Raw genomic sequence first — 16,751 nt, 5'->3', positions numbered from 1 at the left:
GCCTGTTGAGTGGTGTGTGGGAAGAGCCTTCTGGGACTCGGACACCACCGCAGGGGTAGCGCTGATGCTGACTCTCCCCAGGAGGCCACATCCACACCTGCGGTTTCAGTGACATGGTGAAGATGCCAACCTCTGCCTTGTTCAATGCCGACTAGGTCCTAGGCCTTCTCCTGGACAGGAGCTCGAAGCAGAAAGGAAATGGTGCTCTGCCATTTACAGTCTGCTAAAGACATGTTAAAAAATTCTGTGGGAACACTGACGCGAAAGCACTTGCTTTGCTAGACAGGAAAGGATCTGACAGGTTAACACGTTTGCTCTTGAAAAATAAGAAATTTGCCATATAGACTGAGGAACCAAACACAGGGCATGGATGGTTTGGGAACTAGAAGACTCCAGATCCCACGTCACAGAACATGAATCAGGTAAATGGTGTATGCTCAGTTGCTCAGTCATGTCCGACTCTTGGCGACCCCACAAGACTGTAGCCCACCAGGCTCGTCTGTCCATGGGATTCCCCAGGCAAGAATACTGGAGTGGGTTGCCATTTCCTTCTCCAGGTAAATGGTAATGCACCATTAAAAGGTTTTTAGCCTAGCACCACACAACCAAACACATGTTTTAGGAAGGCTCCAGTCAGGGAGACACGGCATAGGATGCATGGGCTGCTGCAGAGACTCAGAGGAATGGGATCAGATGGGCCAGGTTCTAGCCCTCTTTCTCAGCCTCAGGATTTTCACTGTAAAGAAGGAGCATTCTCTATCTTGTGGTGAGAAAATCGCATGAGTGAGGTGCCATCAAATAACCAAATAGAGGACCTAGATTCAGAAATTCACCTTGGACTTCCTGGTCGTCCAGTGGTTGGGGGTCTGCCTGCCAATGCAGGGGACACAGGTTCAATCCCTGGTCTGGGGAGACCACACGCTGCGAGGCAGCTGGGGCCATGCACCACAACACCTGAACTCAAGCCCTAGGGCTTGTGTTCTGCAGCAAGAGAAATCTGCAATGAGAAGCCCACACACCACAACTAGAGTAGCCCATCCCCACACACCACAGCAAGAGAAGGCCCACAAGTAGCAACGAAGTCCTAGCACAGCCAAAAATTAAATGAATAAAATTTTAAACATTCTGTAATGACATTTTTAAAAATTCCGCTAAATCAGTTTGACAGAGCACGCATTTCGGCAACGCATGTACTAAAATTGAACTACAGGAAGATTAGCATGGCCCTCGTGCAAAGATAATAGGCAAATTCATGAAGTATTCCATATTTTTACCTGTGGTGTTCAATAATGAACCACCACTACTAACCATTTACCATGATTAAAATTAATGAAATGAGAAATTTAATTTCTCAGACATACTAGTCACATTTTAAGTGCTCAAAAGTTACATGTGATTGAAAAAAAAAGTTTGACAGAAATGGCACTAACTCTTGAGGCCTTAAAAGCTTCCAGCTTGCCACATCTGTAAAATGAGGCCACCTATACCCACCTCAGAATTGCAAAGATCCAATGAATGCTGCCATCCCAGACCTGACCACCTTCCCTAACTGGCCCCCTATCTTGAAATCTTGACTCACAGAGACCCATTCTCCCCAAGCAGCCAGAGGAAGCTTTTAATAAATTCCGAATGCCCTCCCATGGCATTAGACCCCACCTGGTACCTGGTCAGCTCCTTTCTGTTGGTCCAGTGGGAACATAATTTGAGCAGAATGACTTGGAGACTAACAGCCCAGCTTCTGAAGCCATAGTGTAGGGTATGATCCAAGATCTGTGACTAGAAACTTAAGTGGGTTATTTACCTCGTGCTCTCTGTAGAATAAGAATAATGCTGGTATAGTGTTTGGGAATTCTCTGCCTATCCAGTCGTTAGGACTCAGCACTCACTGCAGGGGCCTGGGTTTGATCCCTGGTTGAGAAACTAATGCCACAAGTCATGCAGCACTATTAAGAAGAAGAAAGTTGAGTTCACACACCCAGCAGTAAGTACAATGTCTCACATTTAATAAGTGCTAGCTATTTAAGCACAGAAGAACCAAGATTTTTGTTTTCATATTGTATCTACAATATCTTGAGCAAGCACACAGTGTGTATATATCAAATGAATAAATGAACTTTTCTCTAACTTCTCATGATTCTCCAACCACATTGGTCTTTCTTTTTTCCTTTTTTTATAGTTTAATGTATTTTAATAGCAAACTTACAGGAACAGCACAGGAGACAGACAACATTAAAAACATGTCTTTCCATGTAGGACAACTCAGAAAAGTATAGTGAATGGATGGAATCTACTGTGTGATAAAAATGCTACAAACACCATTTCAGTTCAATTCAGTCACTCAGTCTTGTCCGACTCTTTATGACCCCACGGACTGCAGCGTGCCAGGCCTCCTTGTCCCTCATCTACCAGAGTTTGCCCAAGTTCATGCTCATTGCTTCAGTGATGCCGTCCAGCCATCCTATACTGAAGCCCTCTTCTGCTGCCCTCAATCTTTCCCAGCACCAGGGACTTTTCCAATGAGTCATCTGTTTGCATCAGATGACCAAAATACTGCAGCTTCAGCTGTAGCATCAGTCCTTCCAGTAAATATTCAGGGCTGATCTCCCTTAAAGTTGATTTATTTGATCTTGCTGTTCAAGGAACTTTTAGGAGTCTTCTCCAGCACCACAGTTTAAAGGCATCAATTCTTTGGGATTCTGACTTCTTTACCGTCCAGCTCTTACAACTGTATGTGATCACTGGGAAGACTATAGCCTTGACTATATGGACCTTTGTTGGCAATGTCTCTGCTTTTCAACACACTGTCTAGGTTTTCTATCGCTTTCCTGCCAAGAAGCTATCATCTTCTAAGTTCATGGCTGCAGTCACCATCTGCAGTGATTTTGGAGCCCAAGAAGAGGAAATTCATCACTACTTCCACCTTTTCTCCTTCTATTTGCCATGCAGTAACTGGGGCCGGATGCCATGACCTTAGCTTTTTTCATATTTAGTCTTAAGCTGGCTCTTTCACTCCCCTGCTCACCCTCATCAAGAGGCTCTTAGTTCCTCTTCACTTTCAGCCATTAGAGTGGTATCATCTGCATATCTGAAATTATTGATGTTTCTCCCACCTATCTTGATTCCAGCTTGTAATTTATCCAGCCCAGCGTTTCTCATGATGTGTTCAGCATATAGATGAGTACGTGTACTCCTTTTTCGATCTTAAACCAATCAGTTGGTCCATACAGGGTTCTAACTGTTGCTTCTGGACACACATACAGGTTTCTCAGGAGACAGGTAAGATGGTCTGATATTCCCATCTCTCTAAGAGCTTTGCACAGTTTGTCATGATCCACACAAAGGCTTTAGCGTAGTTGATGAAACAGAGATGTTTTTCTGAAATTCAATCTTTATCCCAATCCCCAAGAAGGGTATACCAAAGAATGTGCTAACCATCAGACAATTGCACTCATCTCCCATGCTAGTAAGGTCATGCTTAAAATCTTGCATGCTGGGTTTCAGCATTATGCGAACCAAGAACTTCCAGATGTCCAAGCTGGTTTTAGAAAAGGAAGAGGAACTGGAGATCAAATTGCCAGTATTCGCTGGATTATAGAGAAACCAAGAGTGCCACCATACCAGGCATGTAAAGATGATGTTTCTTCACTGCTCCAGTAGAGGGCGCACTCTTGCGAGCGGCTTTTGTAGCCAGCCGCTTCCTCCGTGCTTTACCACGCGTCGATTGAGGACAGTCGGCTTTGAACAAGCGGTGGTCCAGAGACCCTTACGCTGCTTCTCCTTCGGCTGGAGCTCGGCGAGCTAGAGGCGGCCCTAGAGTTGGAGAGCGACGGAGGCGCGGCGGCGAACGCTGGTCTTTATTTCTTAAATATGCCAGGGCTTTTTAATATTTATTTATTTTTTAGGGCTTAAAAAAAAAATAGCTGCTTTATTGAAATGTAATTCACATAGTATAAAATTCACTCTTTTCAAGTGTACAATTTAGCGGGCTTTTTTAGTGTACTCATTTATCACTAATTAGGCAATCATCACCCCTAATTCCAGAATATTTTTATGACTCTCCAAAGGAAATCCTGTTGTACATCAACCTCAATTTAAAAAAAAATCCATTACCCATGAGCAGCCACATATACACCACCACTCACCTCTCCCTGGAGCCCTAGGCAACCACTAATCTATTTTTCTTAAACTATGGATTTGTCTATTCTGGACATTTGGTATAAACAATATCATAATATCAAATGTGGTCTTTTGTGTCTGGCTTCTTCGTTTAGCATATGTTTTAAAGGATCATGTTGTAGCATGTATCACTTCACTCCTTTTATGGTCAAATAATATTCCAATCGAATGGCCATAGCAGTTTTTGTTTATCCTTCAGGTGATGAACTTTTGCGTTGCTTCCACTTTGGGGCATAATGAATAGACCATTTGTGCTATCAGTATTCGCATACAAGTTTTTGTGTGAGCAAATCTTCAATTTTCGATTCTCTTGTCTATATTCAAGCCCTTTGCCCATTTTTAAGTTGGCTTGTCTTTATCATTGACTTGTAAGAGCTATTTATAAAACATCTTCTAGATACTGGACCTTTATCAAATTATGAGTTGCAGATATTTTTCCTCACACCATGGGTTGTCTTCTCATGTTCTTGATGGTATCCTTTGAAGCACAACAGTTTTCAAGTTCGATGAAGTCTTAACTTTTTGTTGTTTTTCTTGTACTTTTGCTGTTATATCTGAGAATCCTAGGCCAGATCCAAGGCTGTGAAGATTTACTCTAATGTGTTCTAGTAAGAGTTTTGTGGTCTTATATTTAGGCCATTGATCCATTTTGAGTTAATTTTTGTAGCCACTGTAGGGTAGGGTTTCAAAATTCATTCTTTGCATGTGGATACCTAGTTTTTCTAACATCACTTATTTTAAGACTGTTCTTTCCCTTATTGAATTGTCTTGACAACCTTGTTGAAAATCAATTGATGGCATGGGGACTAAAGGATTGAATGAAAGCAGTCAAAAGGTAAAAACTTCCGGTTATGAGATATATGTCTGCTAGAGATGTAATGTACAACATGATAAATATAATTAACACTGCTGTATGTTACACATGAAAGTTAAGAGTAAATTCTAAGAGTTCTCATCATAATAAAAAATTTTTTTTCTAGTTTATGTTTATATGAGATGATGGATGTTCACTAAACTTACTGTGATAATCACTTCATAATATATATAAATCAAATCATTATGCTGTACAACTTAAACCTATATAGTGGTGTACCTCAATTATAGCTCAATAAAACTGGAAGGAAATACAAACATAAATTTTTTTAAAAGAAAATGAGGACTTCCCTGGTGGTCCAGTGGTTAAGAATCCACCTGCCAATGCAGGGAACATGGCTTTGATTCCTGGTCCGGGAAGATTTCATATGCTGCGGGGCAACTAAGTCGCAGCTACTGAATCTTCATGAAACAATTACTGAAGCCTATACTTCCTCGAGCTTGTGCTCCACAAGAGAAGCCACCACTGTAAGAAGCCTGCACAGTGGAAATAGAGAATAGGCCCTGGCTCACTGCATCTAGAGAAAGCTGGAGCAGCAATGAAGACCCAGTAGAGCCAAAAATATATTAACTAAATTAAAAAAAGAGAATGCACTTATTTATGAGACTTTAAATGCCATTCCATTCGTCTTTGTGCATGCATGCTCGGTTTTGACTGACTCTTTGCAACTCCATGAACTGTAGCCCACCAGGCTCCTCTGTCCATGGATTTTCCAGGTAAGAACACTGGAATGGGGTTGCTATTCTCTTCTCTATGGGATCTTCCTGACCCAGGGATTGAACCTGGGTCTCCTACATCTCCTGCATTGGTAGGCAGATTCTTTACCACTGAGCCACCTGGGAAGCTCTTCCATTAATCTGTATGTCTGTCCTTATGCCAATACTTCACTGTTGGTAACTGTAGTTTATATTTTTTCTGTTTTGGGTCATGCTGTGTGGCTTGCAGGATCTTAGTTCCCTGACCAGGGACTGAACCTGGGCAATGGCAGTGAAAGCTTGGAATCCTAACCGTTAGGCCACAAAGGAACCACCATAAGTTTTGAAATCCTCTAACTTGATTCTTTTCCAATATTGTTTTGGCTTTTTGAGGGCCCTTGTAATTCCATGTGGATCTAAGGATCAGGTTTTCCATTTCTGCAAAAAAGGCTGATGGAATTTTGGCAGGAATTGCATTGAATTTGGGTTGTATTGCCATCTTAATATTAATCCAGGAATGCAAGATGTCTTCCCATTTATCTACGTCTTTAATTTCTTTCAACAATATTTTATAGTTTTCAGTGTACAAGTCTTTTACTTCCTTGGTTAAATATATTTCCTAGGTATTTTATTCTTTTGGATGCTATTGCAAAAGGGATTGTTTCTAAGTTCCTTTTCAGATTGTTCATTGCTGATATATAGAAACAACTGATCTTTTGTGTGATCTTTTCTTTAAACTTAAAAAAAATTTGAAGTATAGCTACTTTACAACGTTGTATTAGTCTTAAATGTACAGCAAAGTGATTCGGATATATATATTTTATATATACATATGAAAGTGAAAAGAAAGTGAAGTCGCTCAATTGTGTCCGACTCTTTGCGACCCCATGTACTGTAGCCTACCAGGCTACTCTGTCCATGGGATTTTCCAGGCAATAGTACTGGAGTGGATTGCCATTTCCTTCTCCAGGGGATCTTCCCGATATTTATATATATTGTATATAAGTATTCAGTTCAGTTCAGTTCAGTCGCTCAGTCGTGTCCGACTCTTTGCGACCCCATGAATTGCAGCACGCCAGGCCTCCCTGTCCATCACCAACTCCTGGAGTTCACTCAGACTCACGTCCATCGAGTTGGTGATGCCATCCAGCCATCTCATCCTCTGTCGTCCCCTTCTCCTCCTGCCCGCAATCCCTCCCAGAATCAGAATCTTTTCCAATGAGTTAGCCCTTCGCATGAGGTGGCTAAAGTATTGGAGTTTCAACTTTAGCATCAGTCCTTCCAAAGAACACCCAGGACTGATCTCCTTTAGAATGGACTGGTTGGATCTCCTTGCAGTCCAAGGGACTCTCAAGAGTCTTCTCCAACACCACAGTTCAAAAGGATCAGTTCTTTGGCGCTCAGCTTTCTTCACAGTCCAGCTCTCACATCCATACATGACCGCTGGAAAACCATAGCCTTTACTAGACTGATCTTTGTTGGCAAAGTAATGTCTCTGCTTTTGAATATGCTATCTAGGTTGGTCATAACTTTCCTTCCAAGGAGTAAGCGTCTTTTAATTTCATGGCTGCAGTCACCATCTGCAGTGATTTTGGAGCCCAAAAATAAAGTCTGACACTGTTTCCACTGTTTCCCCATCTATTTGTCATGAAGTGATGGGACCAGATGTCATGATCTTAGCTTTCTGAATGTTGAACTTTAAGCCAACTTTTTCACTCTCCTCTTTCACTTTCATCAAGAGGCTCTCTAGTTCTTCTTCACTTTCTGCCATAAGAGTGGTGTCATCTGCATATCTGAGGTTATTGATATTTCTCCGGCAATCTTGATTCCAGCTTGTGCTTCTTCCAGCCCAGCGTTTCTCATGATGTACTCTGCATAGAAGTTAAATAAACAGGGTGACAATATACAGCCTTGACGTACTCCTTTTCCTATTTGGAACCCATCTGTTGTCCATGTCCAGTTGTTGCTTCCAGATCTGCACACAGGTTTCTCAAGAGGCAGGTCAGGTGGTCTGGTATTCCCATCTCTTTCAGAATTTTCCACAGTTTAGTGTGATCCACACAGTCAAAGGCTTTGGCATAGTCAATATATATGTACATATATTTTTCAGATTCTTTTCCATTACAGGAAAAGAATTTTGAATATAGTTCCTTGTGCTAAACAGTAGATCTTTGTTGTTTATCTTATATTTAGTAGTGTGTATATATTAATCCCAAACTCCTAATTTATCTCCTCTCCTCCCTGCCCCCACTGACTGTTGACATTGTACCTTGCAACTTTGCTGAATTCTTTTAATAACCCTAATAGTCTTTTTAGTAGATTCTTTGGGATTTATTCTATTTATTTATTTATTATAAATAGATAATATAAATAGGGGGTCATCTGTATATAGATAGCTTGACTTCTTCCTTTTTAATTAACATTCCTTTTATTTCTTTTTCTTTTCCTTTTATTTCTAATTTCCCTGCCTGAATAAAACACCCAATGTCATTCTGAACAAAAGTAGTGAGAATGGACATCCTTGTCTTGTCCCTGATCATTCATTATGATGTTAGCTGGGGGCTTTCTGTAGGTGCCTTTAAGAGGTGAAGAAGTTCACTTCTGTTTCTAATTTGTTGGGTGTTTTTATCATGAAAGGATACTGGATTTTGTCAAATGCTTTTTCTGTGTTTTGAGGTGATCATATGTTTTTTCTGCTTTATTATTAATAAGGCATATTACATTAATTGATTTTTCAGATGTTAAACCAACCTTGCAAACCTGAAATAAATTCCACTTGCATATGGTGTACAGACCTTACTTTCTGCTTGTGCAGAGCTTGGTCAGTCATCTCTCACTGACACTAGGGGGTTTTCAAGTCTCCTGGGTATGTACTCATTCCTGAACACACATGACTTTCTAAATTTTTTGGATTTTCAGGAAAATGTGGGAACTTAAAAAAATTCCCATATTCCTTTATTTCTTTTTAAAAAAATTTTAATTAATTAATTTTTGGCTGTACCTCATGGATCTTATTTCCCTGACCAGGGGTTGAACTCATGCCCCTTGCAGTGGAAGTATGGAGTCTTAACCACTGGACCAACAGGGAAGTCCCTATTTCTTCTCTTTAAATTTTTAAAAATTTTTTATTTTTTTTTTATCAGCCTCTTGTTGACCCCAACTTGTTATTTTGAAAAGTAATTTATTTTCCAGTAATTTCAAATTGACAGTTGTACATACATAAAAGCAAGTCTTGTATCTTGATTAAATATATATTCCTAAATATTAATGTTGACATTATTTAAAATGAAATTGCTTTCATAAATTCTTTTTCTGATGATTTATTGCTGCTGCTGCTGCTGCTAAGTCACTTCAGTCCGACTCTTCGTGACCCCATGGACTGCAGCCTACCAGGCTCCTCAGTCTGTGGGATTTTCCAGGCAAGAGTACTGGAGTGGGGTGCCATTGCCTTGTCCGATTTATTACTAGTATATACATATTAGATAGAGTGTGTGAACGGATTCCGCCTCTTATAACTTTGTTGAGTTAGTTGACTAGCTCAAATAATTTTTTGTTATGTGTATGTATGTGTGCTGAGTCATTCAGTCGTGTCTGACTCTTTGCGACCCCATGAACTGTAGTATGCTGGGCTCCTCTGTTCATGGAATTTTCCAGGCAAGGATACTGGAGTGGGTGGCCATTTCCTACTCCAGGGAATCTTTCCAATGCAGGAATCAAACCCATGTCTCTTACATCTCCTTCATTGGCAGGCAGATCTTTACCACTGTACCACCTGGGTTATAGTAAGTTTTATATATAATATGATGTGATCTGTGTTCTGTGAATAGACAGTTTTAATTTTTCCATTCACCCATGGATGTCTTTTCTTTCTTTCCTCAAGACTCTGGGTAGAACTTCCAGTATACTACTGAATAACAGTGGTGAAGGCCAGCTTCCTGGCCATCCTGATTTCAGGAGTGACTCTTTCAGCCTTTAACATTAAGCATGATGTTTGCTGTGGCTTTGTATACTACTCTTTTCCATACTAAATAAATTTCCTTTTATTCCTACTTTGTTTGTATTATGAAATAGCACTGGGTTTTAAAACATATTTATTTAGTTGACTGTGTCAAGTCTTCGTCATGTCATGCAGGATCTTTCATTGCAGCAGCTGGGCAGGCTCCAGAGAGTGCAGGTTGCAATAGCTGTGGTGCGCCAAGACGTGTGGGATCTTAGTTACCGGACCTGGGATTGAGTCCCCAGGACTGCAAGGAGGATTCTTAACCACGAGACCACCAGGGAAGTCCCAGCACTAGATTTTAATGATTGAGCGACATAGAAGAGTTGATGGGGTGGACACTGGGTTAGGTGGATAGAGACCATGGTGAGTGGGGGTGGGAAATATCAGTCCCATTCTCTTCCAAGCTTCAGACTCATCTTTTCAACTACTTGCAATACAAATAGCACCTATATGTCCCACAGGCAATTCAAACTTATCCTAAGATTGACTTTCTAGAAACCTGCCTCTCCTGTGTTTTCTAGTGATGTCACTCCACCATTAATGTGTTTTCCCAGGGGAGGAACCTCATGTTGCTCTTCTGTCATCCTTATAATCTAGTCTATCACAAAATCCCATCACCCAACACGTGTACCTTGATTCCAACTTCCCCCTTTTTTTTTTTTTTCCAACTTCCCCTTTTTACGTCCAACACAATTGCCTTTTCTTGTACCAAGGGACTGGGAATAGAGAGATGTATGACATGTGCACTATACTCTTTTAAGATGTCAATCTACTGGTAAAACCCATTGAATACAATGTAGTAAGCAGAAAAATAATTTGCTCAAATATTTGAGTACCACTCAAATATTTTTTGAGTACTTATTAAATGCCAGAATGATTATTCTAGGTGTTGGAAATACAGTAGTGAACACAGTTCCTACTTTCATGCTTACTGTATTTTAGTGGGAAGACAGATAATAAGCATGTAAAAACAATGTTAGTATAGAGTTGCTACTTTACAAAGCAGGCTCAGAAAAGGTATATGGGGGATAGGTGTGGTAGTGAGAGACCTGAAGTGAGGAGGAAGCCAAGCTAAGCCCTAGGTGAAGAGCCTTTTCAGTCAAGAGAAGGAAAGCCTGAGATAGGAACAACAGGTTGAGAGTGCCTGCAGATGAGGGAGGGGAACAGGTAGGAGATGAGGTCAAATTGATAAGGCAAGAGATAAGCAAGGGTCCAATACCCCTGGGTCTCCTAGGCCATAAGGAATTTAGGTTTTATTCTTAATGTGCAGGGAAGCCATGGAAGTTTGACGATACAGAAGAGAGAATGGAATAATGGTGGGAGAATCCTTTCGGCATGGGATGGGATAGGATCTGGAGCCAAGTGCAAAAGAGTCTTATCAGGCAGTTTACTCTATTGAAAAACTTCCCTCTGTTTGAGTTTCTCTTCAGCCACCAGCTAGCTTCTCTCCTCCTCTTTAAAGTCATACTTCTTAAAAGAATTATCTACATGTACGGTATCTTTTTAAATTTCCTGTTTGAATTTGAAAAATGCAGTTTCAAATTTTTCCCCACTCCAATGTAGCACTCAACCCAATAATCACTAGTGAGAGTTGGACTATAAAGAAAGCTGAGCACTGAAGAATTGATGCTTTTGAACTGTGGTGCTAGAGAAGGTTCTTGAGAGTACCTTGGACTGCAAGATCAAACCAGTCAATCATAAAGGAAATCAGTTCTGAATATTCACTGGAAGGACTGATGCTGAAACTCCAATACTTTGGCCACCTGATGCAAAGAACTGACCCATTGGAAAAGACCTTGATGCTGGGAAAGATTGAGGGCAGGAGGAGCGGATGACAGAGGATGAGATGGTTGGATGGCATCACCGACTCAATGGACAGGAGTTTGAGCAAGCTCCAGGAATTGGAGATGGACAGGGAAGCCTGGCATGCTGCAGTCCATGGAGTCTCAAAGAGTCAGATAGGACTGAGCTTACTGAACTGAACTGAGTCCTCCTTTTAACTAGATGTCACAGTAGCATTAGACAATGACCTCACCCTGTGCTGGCTTTCCTCTGGCCGCTCTAATTGCTCCCTCCAGCTCCTTTTCTCTACCTGGCCTTAAATGTTGCCATTCCTCAAGCCTTGGTACTAAATCCTCCTTGTGTGCCACCAGTTGGCACACTACTGTATGCTGATGGGGCCCGTGAACTAAGAATAGTTTTCCTTTTTTTAAAAAAAATATTTATTTATTTGGCTTACTGGGTCTTAGTTGTGGCACTCGGGATCTTTAGTTACTGCGTGCAAACTCTTACTTATGGGACGTGGGATCTAGGTCCCTGACCTGCGTGGAGAGCAGTCTTAGCCACTAGAATACCAAGGAAGTCCCGGGTTTTGTTTTAAATGCCGGGAGAAAAAAAATCAAAAGTACGTTTCATGACAAGTGAATGCTAGTATCCCTTAAATTTTATTGACCCACAGTCACATCCATTCGTTTCCTATTGTCTATGGCTGTGTTCACACTACAGCAGCAAAACTGAGTAGTGGTGACGCAGAACCTAGAGCCCACAAAGGCCAAAGTATTAACTCCCCGTTTCCAAGAAGTTTGCTTTATGCTTTCTCCCTAGGTTTCATTCATTCTGGTAGCTTTGGTTACCATGTATATGCCAAGGAGTCCCAAAGCAGCAACTTCGGTCCAGATTCCTTCTCTACGGATGACCAGACATGAACATCCAGCTGCCTGTCATTCCCACGTGCAGGAGTCACCAAGAGACCAGAATGAACAAGACCAGACTAGCTCCTACCTCAGCGTACCCCTTTTCACTAAGTAGCACCAATATCCATCCAACTGGTCACGTGAGGAATTCGGAATCCTTGACACACCTCCTTTCCCCTCAATCAAACGAAACCTAAGTCCCCCTCTACTGTCTTCAACGCACCCGCACCCACAGCTCTCACATAAAACGGGTCTTTTCAAAACGTAAAGCCAGGCAACCCTCGCCCGGCGTTTGTGCCCCGGAAGCAGAGGCGCCCACGCACGCCAGACACCGCGAAATCCTCGCGCGGCCCTAGGTCGCGGCGCAGAGTTCTCAGGACCCTCCTAAACCCGAGGCCTCGTCGCCGCCTCAGAAACGTAAGCAACACCGCCCGCCCGCCCCAAGCCGCTCTTTGCGGCGCCCGGAAGATACGTAAGGAGGCGGGGCTACGTATTACAAACCGGACCGTGACGCGCTGCGTTTTCTCTTTCCAGCCAGCGCCGAGCGATGGGTGAGTGGCGTTCTGCTTTGGGGCCGGGATCGGGGAGCGAGCTCAATCCGGCGCCATCCTGCTTCGGGGCCCAGCCGGCAGCGCGGGCTCCCGGGCCCCCGGACACGGAACCCCCGCGAGGAGGGTGGTGCTCAGGCTTGGGCCCCCGGGACCATCCCAGGGGCCATTCCTGGAGCCGCAGGACTCGGGGCCGCGAGCGGCACCATCATGGCTGCCGGGGTCGGGACGGGAAGGGTCTGGGCTGCGTCGCACGTGCATGATGACACCTTGGAAATGCTGTGACCTCCCGACTGCGCTGTGGGGGAGCTAACCTTGGAGAGCTGAGCGTGCGACCGCCGGCGTGGGGCGTTGGGCTGGCGGCCTCGGCTCCGGACTCCCTGCCTCAGGCTCCCGCCCCCCCGCTTCCACACGCAGGCATCTCTCGGGACAACTGGCACAAGCGCCGTAAGACCGGGGGCAAGAGAAAGCCCTACCACAAGAAGCGAAAGTATGAGCTGGGACGCCCCGCTGCCAACACAAAGGTGCGTGCGGGTCCTCACCGCCCGGGAGGTCGCTTCTGCGGCGTCGGTTGAATCTTTGTGGGGCTCTGCGAGTTGCTGTGGGGACTAGGCGGTCTCGCCTTCGCGTGCTGGGTAGATACTGAAAGATCGCGTGGAGACTGCTGCCGTGTCCTAGTAGTACCTGCAAGGGCGCACGGAGCGAGTGGGCTCCTCGGTGCACCGAGCCTTAATTCTCAACGTTTGGAATCGGGCTTTCTCTCTTGGAGGTGACTGGAATGATGAAAAAGTATCCTTAGGCGTGGTTGTGGCCGTCTTGGTCACCTATGTGCCACTTGCCAATGCTAGGGCTTGTCATAGTTACACTGACTGTTACCTCCGTCGCGCCCGGGTTCCCTTCTCTCTTACTTTTCCTTGATAACCTAGTTTCTGTCTCCTTGTGTTTTCTAGATTGGCCCCCGCCGCATACACACAGTCCGTGTGCGGGGAGGCAACAAGAAGTACCGGGCCTTGAGGCTGGACGTGGGGAACTTCTCCTGGGGCTCGGAGTGTGAGTGAAGTCCTGCAGGCGTGGGTGGGAACTCAGCAGCTAATCCTTGTTTTTAAGCTTCAGTAAGTGCTTTTAGCAGGAAGTCCATGGCCTGGACCAAGATACTAAAGTTCTCCTGTTGAACAGCTTTGAGGTTGTGGAGACTTACCTCCAATCCTGTCCTGCCACTTAACTCGAATAGCCTCAGAGATTGGGGTTGAATCTGGAGACAATGTGGGTGCCAGCCACCTCTGGAAAGATAGGTTTGTGGAAGATGAACTGTTGCTAGAGTTTCCCTTCTTAAGCCTTACTAGGGTAGGGATGGAAGATTGTTGGCATCAGGTTTACTTGGCTTGATTCTGGATTTCTTCTGTGAGCAGGTTGTACACGCAAGACAAGAATAATCGATGTTGTCTATAATGCATCCAACAACGAACTGGTCCGTACCAAGACCCTGGTGAAGAACTGTATTGTGCTTATCGACAGCACACCGTACCGACAGTGGTACGAGTCCCACTATGCACTGCCCCTGGGCCGCAAGAAGGGGGCCAAGCTGGTATGTGTTTGGCGAGCAACTTCCTGTAGGGGGTGCAGGAGGAGGCCAGCCTGATTTCAGCCTTCTTGTGATGAAAACTCTGTCCAGTTCTGCTACTGAAGGGAGAGAGATGAAAGCCTTTAGTGCTGAGGAAGGTGGCAGGGCTGTGGGATGTGACACTCCTGAACTAGGGTTTGGGGGTCCCCCTCTAAGCCATCTGTATTTCCTTTATTCAGACTCCTGAGGAGGAAGAGATTTTAAACAAGAAACGATCAAAGAAAATTCAGAAGAAATACGATGAGAGGAAAAAGAACGCGAAAATCAGCAGTCTTCTAGAGGAGCAGTTCCAGCAGGGCAAGCTTCTTGGTAAGATGACTTCTGCATTTGGGGAGGAGGCGTCTCAAGATATGGTGTGCTCTCTGGAGGCTAGAGAGTTCACCAGAAGGATTTGGTAACAGTGAACAAGCACAAATCAGAATATTTGGTCATCTGGTTAGTTTGAAGCGGAAATGGAAGATAGTGGGCAGGAGCCCATAGGCCTGAACTTGGTCTAGGCCTCTGAATTTCAGTAGTATCTTGAGAACTCGTCTGTGTCCAGGCTGAGGGGATTGTCTCAGTGATGAAAACTTTGTCCAGTTCTGCTACTGATTTTCAAAGTGATGATAAAGTATATCTGAGGAGACATTGGGCTTTGTGTCTGCCCCCAGGATACCTGGACCAACTTGGGCGCTTAAGGGGATACATAGATATGGGTAGGGCCACAGTGTCATTTTCCTGAGGACCACACTCTAATCTTGCAGCATGCATCGCTTCAAGACCAGGCCAGTGTGGCCGAGCAGACGGCTATGTGCTAGAGGGAAAAGAGCTCGAGTTCTATCTGAGGAAGATCAAGGCCCGGAAAGGCAAATAAACCCTCTTCTCTCCTGTCTTAGCTCATCTAATAAAGGCGTTTACTGTTCTATGCCATGTTCATGTTCTGAGAGTACTTCATTGTTTGGCACACTATAGAATGCCCCAGTTCCCCCTGCCTGAAGGCCAGGCCTGTTACGGGGCTGTGACTCTAGCCGGAGGAACAGTTCTCGCTCCTGAGGCTGAGTTTCAGTGGCAACAGGGATGTGTTGTGCAGGCTGAGCAGAGATTGAGGGAGGTAACCCAGCTTGGGGCCCCTGCAGTATTGGGCTGTTGCCTGGACCATCATTGGAACCAAAGCCATGTTGCCTCCCTAAAGTTCTTTTAGAGACCCTGTATGCAGACTTTGGTTTGGGGTTTTTTTCAGGCTCCTGGTCTAGAAACCTTGAAATTGTGTTCTACACTTAAGCATTGTTGAGCAAGTTATACATATTAATTATCTCTTGAGCTCTAATCCTTTCCCCTCTCCTTACTCAAAAGTTAGTTTGTTTAAATTGTTGAATTGGTTTCTTCAGCTTTCCCTTTTCATAGTTCCTCAGTTATTTGATTGTAGCAAATAGTGGTCTTTTAGGTTAAAGACAGGTTCAATCTTAGCTTATCCTTGGGTCATAACTCCCACATCAAATGTCACCAAATTTTGTGTGGTGCTAATGGTAAAGAACCTGCCTGCCAGTGCAGGAGACATAAAGAGACGCAGGTTTGGTCCCTGGGTTGGGAAGATCCCCTGGAGGAGGGCATGGCAACCCATCCCAGTATTGCCTGGAGAATCCCGTGGACAGCGGAGCCTGGCAGGTTGCAGCCCAAGGGTTGAAAACAGCTGGCAACTGAGCACAAAGCACAACTGCTGCTCTGATCGCTTTTCTGCATCCTGCTTTGCTCTTCTGTTTTCTCTAACACAATCCCAGCTCTCTGTGATCATTTTAAAAAGATAAGATTTTTTAAACTTCTTTTGGATATGAACCATTTTTAATGGTATTTGTTACAATACTGCTTTTATGTTTGGTTTTTTGCCTGCACAGCTTGTGGGATCTTAGTTCCCTGACCAGAAATCAAACCTGTGCTCCCTGCATTGGAATGTAAAGTCTTAACCACTAGACCACCAGTGAAGTCCCTAAAAGATAAATTTTTTTACACAGCATCCCATCTCAAAGCTGGAACCAGAAGCTATGGAACTCAATGAGACTAATCCCTTCTATGATGACTGCCATCCTTTACATGTGTTCACTTACTATTCCTTTTGTTGGGAATACTTTCTGTCAGATGCCCACGTTGCTCACTCCTTTCAGATCTTT

At 43.9% G+C, this 16,751-nt stretch overlaps 1 protein-coding gene, 4 non-coding genes and 1 pseudogene across 5 annotated transcripts; all 6 read left to right on the top strand.

Moving 5' to 3' along the window:
- Positions 1–1,173: 1,173 nt before the first annotated feature.
- LOC112446083 (uncharacterized) lies at positions 1,174–1,272 on the top strand (annotated as a pseudogene).
- An 11,706-nt stretch (positions 1,273–12,978) lies between these two features.
- Positions 12,979–15,515, top strand: RPS8 (ribosomal protein S8). The gene is made up of 6 exons (NM_001025317.1): positions 12,979–12,989; positions 13,404–13,510; positions 13,937–14,036; positions 14,396–14,571; positions 14,787–14,916; positions 15,351–15,515. The coding sequence occupies exons 1-6, from the start codon at positions 12,986–12,988 to the stop codon at positions 15,458–15,460; spliced, it is 627 nt and encodes a 208-aa protein (NP_001020488.1). The 5' UTR covers positions 12,979–12,985; the 3' UTR covers positions 15,461–15,515.
- LOC112446100 (small nucleolar RNA SNORD55/SNORD39) lies at positions 13,241–13,320 on the top strand. Its single transcript, XR_003034172.1, has one exon. It is a non-coding gene; the product is annotated as a small nucleolar RNA SNORD55/SNORD39 (small nucleolar RNA).
- LOC112446104 (small nucleolar RNA SNORD46) lies at positions 13,758–13,861 on the top strand. Its single transcript, XR_003034176.1, has one exon. It is a non-coding gene; the product is annotated as a small nucleolar RNA SNORD46 (small nucleolar RNA).
- On the top strand, positions 14,635–14,704 carry LOC112446103 (small nucleolar RNA SNORD38). The gene has a single exon (XR_003034175.1). It is a non-coding gene; the product is annotated as a small nucleolar RNA SNORD38 (small nucleolar RNA).
- On the top strand, positions 15,162–15,232 carry LOC112446102 (small nucleolar RNA SNORD38). Its single transcript, XR_003034174.1, has one exon. It is a non-coding gene; the product is annotated as a small nucleolar RNA SNORD38 (small nucleolar RNA).
- Positions 15,516–16,751: the final 1,236 nt, after the last annotated feature.

This window comes from Bos taurus, chromosome 3 (genome assembly GCF_002263795.3).
Source record: "Bos taurus isolate L1 Dominette 01449 registration number 42190680 breed Hereford chromosome 3, ARS-UCD2.0, whole genome shotgun sequence".
NCBI lineage: Eukaryota > Metazoa > Chordata > Mammalia > Artiodactyla > Bovidae > Bos > Bos taurus.
The sequence above is the reverse complement of the archived record's forward strand: the minus strand, read 5'-3'. Positions and strand labels throughout refer to the sequence as shown.